Source organism: Varroa jacobsoni, unplaced genomic scaffold (assembly GCF_002532875.2).
Source record: "Varroa jacobsoni isolate VJ856 unplaced genomic scaffold, vjacob_1.0 scaffold_48, whole genome shotgun sequence".
NCBI lineage: Eukaryota > Metazoa > Arthropoda > Arachnida > Mesostigmata > Varroidae > Varroa > Varroa jacobsoni.
Window position 1 is genome coordinate 109,058 of NW_019212950.1, and position 11,270 is coordinate 120,327.

Here is an 11,270-nt window from a genome sequence, read left to right on the forward strand (position 1 = left end):
TGTAGAAGAAAATAAAGACGGAAGGTATAAAGCCTTAGCTAACGTATGTTGTCTACGAGATACCCAGAGCAACCAGATTTGATTAGAGCTTGACACGATGTGTACTAAATGTTTACGCGAATAAAGTGCTTGGTCTTAACAAGCTTGCAATAAATACCCAATGTTAGTTAAAGAAAAAGACATTTTCTAATTAAAATAGCACTTTCAATTGTTTTGCCTAAAGCGTATACAATTTTGTGAAATAGTATTGCTGAAGGTTTTGCGATACTTGAAACTCTCGTTTTCACGACCCGAGTAAAAATACATGAGGTAATCATCGAGACAAAAATCAATTCCTCAGCAAGTAAACTCTGAACTAAACAATTTTCACGAACTAATATTTTGATAATAAAAACTTGTAGCAAAACAATGGTAATTGAAAATTCGCATACAAAGGGGACCACAGTACACAAAGAGCACCGTACGGCTACAGTGGCAGTCGTTATACCCACCAAAAACCGACTAGACAGACGAGATCAAACGTTGACAACTATGAACACTAGTACAATAGCTAATACACAATATGTATAGTACAGCATATTGTATACGACAGACATGTATACGATAGTTAAATAGCGGCAGTACTCCTGTCAAGTGCCATTTACTATCATGGCGTTGATAAATCATACTTGGCCAACCGCGGATCGTTGTCGAAATCCAAGTTGTGCGCACTTAATTATGGAAGTGTAGTTATGTCACCATAACAAATGATAAAAAACCTATAAGAAGTCTCAACAGTTTGCTCAAAGCTGTAATGATGAGTACGCATCGAAGGGTTTTCTAGATAAACAGGAAATGCATAATCACATATATTAAGGCCACGGTGCCAATCATGACGCCATTTAACGTATTGAGAAAAGTAAGCTTTACGTTTGTAATTGGATTTACTCAGTGGTGCAGTATATCAAACTATGCTCACTTGACATTTTTTTGGCATCGTTGTAGTCTTTGGTTGTAAGGAAGGTTTATGAATTTTACTGATCCCTTCTTTGCGTAACACTCTTACAGTATACCCGTTAATCACGACATTCCTCGCTTTAGAAACGCACATCCCATGCCACTCGAAGCAAATCTCTCCTTATGTGAAGCTCGAAAATTAAAGAAAATCTAGACACTTAATTATTTACTGAATTCAGAATAAATAAAGGAAGGACGATATTTGGCACCCTAAATAATTTTATTAATAGAAGTTAGTCGAGAGATTGTGTGTTGTGACATACGACTATTATTATTATAATATTCTTACAATTATTCAAGATCAATGACAATAAGGCAAAATGAAACGAGTGCAATTCATTCAATTCTAACACGCTTTGACCAGCAACGTCAGTGTTACGTTCAACGTTTCTGATCGTCCAGTTCTGAGCTCTTCATTAGCATCTAGGTGACACGCCCTGAGTTCGACCTAAACGCACGTGTGCCTTTCAGGCTATTAGTACCTTCGCAAAACGATAAGACACCTAGACAGTCCTAGGCTGGAAGCTGTCTTTCCGGTATTTTTCTGAATTAGCTTGATCAGTGGTGACAGCTATATTTCTCCACAAAATCGCACGTTTGGTTGCTTCTTTATACGCAGCCGGAACTCAGTGACAAGTATTTAAGTTGTTTAATTTGCTAATTTTAAGGTACACTTAATAAAAAAAATGATGATTTCTGCCGCACTTTACGCCTATTATCAATCACGCTCGGTTTACCGCATCGAATATTGAGTGAGACCATATAATACGTAACGCACTATACACTACAATATTGTATATATAATATATTATATATATCATATAATATTATATATAACGCCTCTACTTACTGTTGAGCGCGCCGTAATTGACGTAATTATTGTGTTAGTAAATTAACTTTATTCAATTGTAAGCGATAAACCTGGAATGCGCTTTCAGTTATTTTAACAGCGTACGTTATAGTAAAATTGATTTCATCTACTGGCCTAATAAACAAGGAAGCTTATTACGTGTGGAGAGCATATTTAGTATATTTGCTGCCTGTCTAGTTTTAATAAATGAATCATATAGACAACTTCCGTCAGACACTGTATTTGTAAGATCACAACAACCGAAAGGTATAGCGAGGGATACATAATCCACAGCCACATTGCCCTTAAAAAAATAAAATACGTTCTATCGCTCAAAAAAGGTATGAAGGTAACAGAGACTAGTCGACAGTATTATTGAAAAGAAATTTTTCAATAAAACCATCTGCTGTTGACTGTGCCAGGTTGACATAGAGCAGATAAAAAATATCCTGCTTCTATGGTATCATTTACGACGACAAAAGAAGTTGATACTGCTGAAAAGGTTTTGCAATACCTCATTCATAAAAATGTATAATGGGGAGCCAAATGTTAGAAAAAATCACACATGAAATATTCGGAAGGATGCCGTAAACTAATAGAACAAGCCATTTTGCAAAGAACCATTTTAGTGGATAGAGCCCATCTATAGTGCGTGCAGCGTTTCGTGAAATGCCATAACCTAAACATAAAACCTTGTCATATATACAGCAGAGTAGTTGTAGCTATGCTTTGATGAAGAAGGTCTAGAGGTGATCTATATCCGTTTAGAGGTGTACCAGTTAGCAGATACTCAATTGATTCAGATAATATCAGTTTTCTATACTTTTCTAATTCTTCATATAATTCCTACAGGAAAGATAAAAAAAAATACGCATACGCCGCAGTAGTATGATTGCCGCGTGCATAAAATGAATGACATTTAAAAAATCTACCCGGAATATTGTGCGGCATTTCATTTTACACTAAGCAGGTAGACCACGTGGTTCATCCTTTGTCTTGTTTTTTGCTCTTTTTACTAATAAAATAAATTGAACAGCGCTCAACAATTTTATCACTATCCTTGCAATAGAAACATTTCGGTTGACAGCATTGTTTAACTCTAGTAGTTATCAAAAGCATTATTTCAAAGCCACCAAATGAATGCTATATTTATAGACGATAAGATTCGGTAAAAGTAACAAATTAAACACGAAAACTGTCGCTGCATTTCAATATGTAGGAAGCGCATGCAATGCAAATATTTTGCAAAACATTAATTGGTGCCATAAACGTTATATTCTGCAATACATTAAAACAAACAGAGTCAATACAAAAATGATTTATTCTCTACACAGACGTTATCTTTATACACGAACCTAGCCTATTTACATATTCGAGTTACTAGGGTATTTGATATGCTATTTACAGAAATATCATTGAGGCAAAAAGGGAATAAAAAAAAGTTATTGAAGATATAAGTACCAAGTTTTAGCGACCCGAGGTTATTTGTTGCGAAATTGCCGAACTTTGCGGTCGAGGAAAAGTATAGCCAATCTGATAAACTGTTCAATTTGTTGAAGCTAACGAGGTTTTTGCCTATCAGAAAGAAGAGATCCCAAAAGAATAAACGTAATAAAAGGATTCCCAAAACCGAAGAAACAGTGACAGTTGTCTACTCGTGACCGACTATGCATTACGCGGCCCATAACTGAGGTAGGCCAAGATAAAGGTTTACGCGTTTCATTCAGAAGAACAAAGGTAATTTCCAAGCATCTGGAGCAGTAAGTAGAAACGTAAAACATTCACGCAGTTTTTAATCTAGTTGACCACTCAACAACTTGAAGTACAGTTCAGTTTAGCAAAATCTATATCTAAAAGATCGTGCAGACACCCAGTTATGACGATTCACTATTAACAATATAGTGTGTATTGCAGCGCATAAAAAAACCCGAGATCCGAATGTTCAACTTTAAAACATGTACTGTACTAGTTTGAGCTGTTCAACAGCTTCAAGGCGATGACGAAGATTGATTCTTCGGAAGAAAATTGGACAGTCAAGCGAGATGCAATTCTCTATGTCCTGCCGTCCCGTGCACCCTTGGCAAATGGCTAGTATTCGATTAAAATCATCTTCTAGGTCACGCATTTTGCTCTGGCTCACATACACAGCCCTCTGACTATCTGACTGGCAGCCCTCGCAGATCCGATTCACACACGGTTCTGAACGATCGCATATAATACAGCGGTTTACGTCAAAGTATTCATGAACCATAGTTTTTTTTACGCCTTCCTTACTTGACGGCACTCGGAGATTTTTAGGTAGCTGGTGATACCATTCCGCTGTTCGGACTTTGAGCAGGGCACGATCCAGTGCAGGGCATACTACTCGCAGAATATAGTACGTTATATTTGGTCTCAATCGACAATCTTGGATCAGACGATCCGGATGCGATACCAGATCTATTATCCGCGATTTATCCCAACCTTGCGTCACGATGTACGGAACTCGTTCGCCAACTAAAGGTTCGGCACGTGGGTCATCCATCTTTAGCAGACGCGCCACCTTTAGAACGGGTACGCAGCTGTTTTTCTGGTAGTACTTAGCGCCATTGTATTCTTTTGCAAAAATGTATCGATGAAGCCCAAAATGTCCCTTTAGCATTAGCTCAAAGCTTTTCTGTACTGTCTTCTTAACCGCATCGAAGTTCTTTGTATCGAACAGCGTTTTAATGGCTTTGTCCAAAATTACTTGTTGAGCCTTGCAGCCGTCACGGCGAACGAGCTCAATCCCCTTGGCGTCAAGCACTGGCTCGTTCTGATCTTCGCTTTCAAACATGTATCCAAAATAACGCTTCTTAGTCTCCAATATACAAGGCAAATAGACTTTTTCAAACTTGAGCTTCATCGGATCCGGGAACATAGCTGAAACGCGATCTGCGATATCCCTGCCGATTCTAAAGGCTTCAGCTTTGTCACGACCCCTTAACAAGATAAACATACTATCTGTATCACCGTAAAGGACATCGGCGCCCCATTCCGGCGTTGTATTGACAATTTTGATAGCGGTCTCAAGAGACTCTTTACCTTTGCTTACAATAGAATCAGCCAATTCAACCAACGGCATCCGGCCTGAATAGCCAGCCGCAGTATAACCATACGTGACATTGGCAATCGACTTTAGTCCGAGTTGACGCGCGTCAAGTATGCGATGAAACGACTTGCTTTTACATTTCTTCATACCCTTCTTAACCATAATACGGGTATTAAGAATTTCCTCGACCAATTGAGGTAAGATGCCTTTTCTGATGTGATGTTTTGCAAAAATAGACCCTGAGGGTGAAATAATAAGATCATCTTTAAGCTGTAATAGCTTGTTCTTATCAACTAAAAGATCTGAACAACCAAACTTGATTGACTGGGTTCCCTTCACTATATCCTGAACTTTTCCAAAACATGTAGAGAAACAGTAATTGTAAGCGATCATCACAGATGGATAAAGTGACTGAAAGTCTAGCACTACCACTGGGTCTGTGTAGAAATTTGAATGCGGCTCCATAACCAATGGAATCCACTCCATCGATCGCTGCAGGTTTCTGTCAAGTACTGTAGGTGACAAAGCAATGAAGCCATCCCGTCTCGTTGACCGGAGCATCATGGACTCTACTCGAAATTGTGAGCCCCGACTTAGTACTTCATAAAACTGGATGCCATAAATTCGAGCCATTTCACAGGTCTTTGTGTAAATCTCAAGCTTGGATAACATTTCCAGGCATCCGACGCATCTTTTTACATAATACGCAAGACTGCGACTAGCAAGTAATTCGTCTTCGTACCATTCTCGAAGCGTTCTCCAAGCAATTCTAGATTCTCTCCGATGTAGTATATGGAAGTACACATTTTCAAAACTATAACTTGTTAGTGACAGTTCTTTTCGTAAAATTCGCCACACATTTAACAAGACTCGGCCAGTGAGTCGATACTCCCAAGACTCAAAGTAGCGTTCCTTATCTGAATCGAACCTTACGCCAGCTGTTAACTCTGGCGGTTGTGCTTGTGGCTGACAGGCAGACTCCTCAGTTGATACTTCAACGGCTACCCTAGACAGAAGTAATTTCGGATTCATCTGTAGAGCTAGACACCGTTCAATAAGGAAACCCCACGATAGAGTATCAGTTTCGTAACCAAGAATAATATCTGGATCCCATTTAGCCAGTTGTTCCGTAAGCTTCATAATCAGGTTAATTTCACTGGAACACCTAAACAACTCTACACTGTTAACTATGCCAATCTCTGCAAGTAACGATCTTCGTAATGCTGTGTCACTAACACACCCGTCATAGATAATTTTTATTTGTATAACGTCACTTTCTCCCGGGAAGTCTTTGTGTAGTGCGAAAATTACTGCCAGTATCCGATCGAACGCAGGATCCGGTTTTAGGTTACCCCTTGTCGCACAATGAACCTCACACACTAACGATGTAATCATCTCGTAGTATCTCTCAGTCGTTTCTGGAGTCCCCCCAAAACTATACGCAAACCGAAGGTCTTGCGTGAGCGTGTCGTTTGATGAGTGCTGACTAATAGTTTGATCTGGCTTTGTTCCTTCAGTATTCCCGAAAGTTCGACTTTTCTTACGTCGTAACCACTGCAGGATCTCCTCAACGGCTGCAGAATGTTTTTTCTGCGGCAAGTCTTTTAGAACGTCCCACCTTTTAGGTGACCTTGTGGGAGTCTCTTGGTCCTCATTAATTGTGGCTATAGTAATATTGCCAACCATAGCTTCTTCATCAGAGGAGACGTCGTTATCTATGAGCTTTACCAATGCTGTTTCCGATTGTCTGAGGGAAGCACTGGGAGGAGCAGTCGAGGTCGTCAAGTGGCTAATTCCCGAAGTCGATGGTTGCTCAATCTGAAATACATTAATTTGCGAAAAAAAAATTCAATTTACATGGAGTTTCTTTGGATATCCAACGCCTTTTACACCAACATTGTTAGCCATCCTTGCTATATATTACAGATTTTTGCGCTGCTATCGATACATTCTGTTAATTGTTTAAAAGAGACACCTTGCATATTTTTCTTCAGTCGCTAAATAAACTACTTAAGCAAAAAATTCAATGATGAGATAGCACAAGTGAACTCGTAGTGCTGTACTATCTTTTAAAGTTCTTGCAAAAACCACGTACTTACGGTGTGCTTTAATGTCGATCATCATAGTAAAGACACTCAAATTTCCTTCATACATAGAAGACAGTTAGTACAATAATTCGATCTAAAAAAAGGTCTCAACCTGAAGGCATACTTAGCTATCGGATCTCGCAATTAGGGTTTATATTTTCGGGACGAGTATCAATATGGAAAGGCTTAGGGCTCAACAAAATAAAAACGTTAATATTCGTGCTAAATTCACTTCAAACATTGTGTGAAAAGGATATAGAAAAAAATCAAGAAGCCTTACTTTTCCGCATATCGAAGGCTCCTTAGTCTTTACTTCTTCTTTGACACTCTCTTCATCACTCGCGGGCACCTCGATAAGAGTCTCTTCATCAGAGAAGATAACACTACTGTCACTTTGAATCTGTACCTGTTGTTCGTGCCTGACTGGCGAACCTTCCGTGTCCTCACGCATTGCAGCAAGTTCCGCCAGAAACGACTGGGTAGAATTTTCTGTATGTGTGCTTTCAGTATCCGAAAATAATGTAGAGACAGGTGTTTTTTCTGATACTGATGAATCTTCTAAGCTGTTAGTATCTTGCAGTATATCCTCCGAAATAATCTGAGACATTTCAGCTGATTCTCGCTCGTACGATTCATCATCATCAGCGCTTGGTCCCTGAAAAAGTACTGAATCAGCTTCTCCATTAAGCAAATCTGCCGCAGCATCAAGGAGAGTATCCTGAAACTTCACCTGGCTTTCTTGAGATAAGCCTTTCTTTGCATCAATCTCATGTTCGGCCTTATCGGGTGCATCAAATGATTCATTTTTTATGCCCTCAGCAAGATTTTCTTGTTCTTCAATCGGTATACCGAGAAATTTCCACAACAGTTTTCTATACGAAAGTTCCCTCTCGCTTGGGACTATAACGCGTTGTATTATTGTTGTATCCAACTGTGCGACTTCGCTGAGTCGCGGATCCTGCCAAATTGCCTGTAAACCCGGGTTCATTTCCACCTCCTCCACCTGATTCAAGATGTCCTCGATGACGCAATCAACTTCCACTTGGCAGCACGTTTGCTTTGTAAGTGTAGAACTTGCACTTCCTGTTGGTTTTTCACTATTAATTCGAAATTGGCATTTACCGATATGCAAAAGATTCATACCCTGTATTTGATTGTCTATCATAAATTGTAGATTAAAGGGAATGTGAGCCTCGAAAACAGGCATGGGACTTCCTACTTGTCCAGAAGTAATAACCTCTGATGCACGTTTGATAGTACGGGGATCACTGAACGCTATCTGAAGGAAAACTTCTTCATCAGCGTGGTAGCTGTAATACGAAGAGGATGACTCAATTAGATCAATTATAGGTTATTCAGCATTGTCAACCAGTCGAGGGAAAAGAGGCTCTTCACTAATCATTTTTGCATCCACGAATAGACATGGACTATTGGCACTTATACAATGTGAATCAAATACGAAATGTAAATTTATCTGAAGAACGTTGAAGCTTCAAAATAATTGTTTTTCATTGAAGAGTTTTCGATGGGCATATTATGTACTTACATGTTATAGATAATCAATGCGGCTTGAACAGTTTTGCATTTGAAAATAACAATAAAAGGCTACTTGTCGCAAACATAGTGTATTTGTATTGATTTTGTGCGCCCATAGTGAACATCCCACAGTCATTTTTACCGTCTACCTGAGATAAGTAGCTTAACTATGCTTTGCCTACCCATAAAATTTTCGTCCCTTAAAGAAGGTAGCTTCGACAACACGGTGCCTGGCCACTTTCGCATGTTCATTAAGAGCTTTCTCCAAAGCCTCCACAAAGGTGTTCTTGCGCCGATCGTCGGGCACATCGGATCCCATGGCTATGCACAAATATGGGTAGACCCGATGTATGTGCACACAGACCTTCCGACCTTTATTCTCTACATCGATTCCGAAGACGCGTAGGACAGGTACCTGCATATATTTAGTCACATTTAGTTCTAGTTGTCAAATATTGGCTAAGAAACTGAAGTTGTTTATGCAGATAAAGACCTTTCATTCGTAAAAGAAAACACTCAAAAAAGAAAAAACATCATTTCGTTACACATGGATTTTGGTGATTTTTACAAGTCAACGTAAATTTCCTGACTGATAAGAATCGGGTTGTCAATGATGATGCGCTATAGAGAAGATTTCATGAAATTGTAAATTTAAATGTTCTGATTAAGTTAGGATACAACACACAGCAGTTCTATGGCTTTCGCATCTTTCGGTATTCTTTAGTATTCATATTCAACGCTCTACCTTGTGGAGCTGCGTTTTTGTTGCCGAAGCGAAGGTTTCGTCGAGCCCAGGGACTGGGTCGGTCTGATAACTGTCAACTATGAGTACCGAGCACGAAAGCACCCCTAACCTGTAATCACAACTAACGTTATATATATATATATTAAATTGATTTGCGAGTCGCAAACACCGCTAATGTTGGAATCAGCTTGAAGGTGGCACACGCAACATGGTTAGCAACTAGTTTTGTTTTGTAAAGCTGAAAATATAAATCTGGATTCCGTTTTGCGTATACCCGAATATAAGGGAAGAGTTGTAGGATTGTTATGTAACTTTGTAGGAGCCAAAAGATATAATTTTCTAATTTGCCTCCAAATATTTCAATCACGCAGGCCACAGGTGAAAAACCTTAGTCCGCAGAACATAGCGAGTACTGTATACTCCCTAAACAATGTGGAAATACGAAAATATCAGTTCCAACGATTGTCTATATCGGTTGTTATGTTGTTGGTGAGTATATTCGCAAGACACACGCACGCGCACGATTATGTCTCGATGTAAATGAAACCATGATTTTTTGTCTATTGCCAAAAAATGATGCCACCATCTGTAATATGGTTCTGCTGATTGGAATCGATCCGTCCGCATAGCTTCACATACTGCGTTTTTATACATATAAAGTTTATTCACATGAAATAATCTTTTCGAATTTAACGCAAGTTTTTCAACTTAATACTTTAGTGTAAAAAGTAATTTCATCACTTTGAAGATCTTTTAAACACCGCAAAATATAGTTAAGCATCGGCATAGGTGCCCTAGATTGACGGAAAAGTTTGTTAGAAATCAAATAAAAAATAGGCATGTTTATTTTGTTACTTTATAACGACAATGTGCCAATTTAAAATGCTACTATAATGACTGTTTGTTCCAAACATTCTTTTTTAACCTTTGTTTGCCATACTTACGAAGTTTGCGTCACAGACGTCATTGTGGTGGTACGGGCATAGCAGTATAACACCCAAAGCTGGTGCCACTGTCGAATGGGTAAGTCAGCGCGATTTTCTATTTGAATACGAATATTAGATTTGAAAGGTTGTGTTGAACTTATTTACTGATAGGTTCGGCAATCATCGATTCCGAACACTTCTACTCTGAAGTTTACCCGCGCAGAGAGTCTAATAACCGAACAATATTCCATTGCTGCTTCAAAATGATTATAATTTGTCTTATCTGAAATTTAGGCTTTGTTTAGCTCTTCTGTTTGTGCTGGACACGTTCGGATTTGAGTAATTGTTCAAACGGTAAAGGCGGTTCTTTTCAGCAACGTTGCCTCACTGGCAGAATTTCGAAAAGATTTGGCGCTAACTTCGCGCGTTTGTTCCCGGTCAGTCCATCTCTGAAAGAAAACGAAAACAGGTAGGTCAAAACGAACTCGTGCAAATACCGTGGGTCGTTTTTGGCTAACGTCGAATAATATTACCTTTGTTATATCAGAGAATTAGTGTGATTCAACGTCATGCTTAAAGGCCGTTCTGAACGACTTAATAGGTTTTCACTGTCCCTTGAAGGAACACAATAACCTGTTGGCAAATTTATTCTACTTAATATGATAGTGGCGGCATCTAGTAAATTATTTAGAAGTAAAAAAGGAGACATAATAATGATACATGAGGTGAGTATAGAATGGAGTTCATAGGAAAGCTGCAGTAAACAAAAAATCATGGTTCTTCAGTCATATCTAGAGGATATGACACCGGTTCGAATGATCCATTTCGTGTAACGAAGAAGAAATGAACCTGAAGAAGAATGAAGACAATAATTCATCATATATGCTGTAATATCACGCAATACAATTTACAAATCGACTTTCGCATTATCAAACTGTAAGTTGTAGTCGTTCGAGGACAGTCGCGGGCCAACTGAAAAAAAAATAGTTTTTACAATGTGTGACATACGAAGATCTACTGATGCCATTCTACCTCGGTTACGAGGTTTTAATGGTGAGCT

The 11,270-nt window shown here is 38.9% G+C and overlaps 1 protein-coding gene across 2 annotated transcripts; it reads right to left on the reverse strand.

The window, feature by feature from the left end:
• Nucleotides 1-3,149: 3,149 nt before the first annotated feature.
• On the reverse strand, nucleotides 3,150-10,531 carry PolZ1 (DNA polymerase zeta catalytic subunit). Of its 2 annotated transcripts, none has more exons than XM_022833688.2 (5): nucleotides 10,229-10,531; nucleotides 9,285-9,393; nucleotides 8,722-8,954; nucleotides 7,284-8,313; nucleotides 3,150-6,734 (listed from the first exon to the last, which is right to left on the reverse strand). In XM_022833688.2, exons 1-5 carry the CDS (start codon nucleotides 10,249-10,251, stop codon nucleotides 3,795-3,797), a joined length of 4,335 nt encoding a protein of 1,444 aa, XP_022689423.1. In that variant the 5' UTR covers nucleotides 10,252-10,531; the 3' UTR covers nucleotides 3,150-3,794. The 2 variants fall into 2 exon arrangements, with proteins under 2 accessions (XP_022689423.1, XP_022689418.1); XM_022833683.2 differs by having other exon boundaries at nucleotides 9,285-9,405.
• Nucleotides 10,532-11,270: the final 739 nt, after the last annotated feature.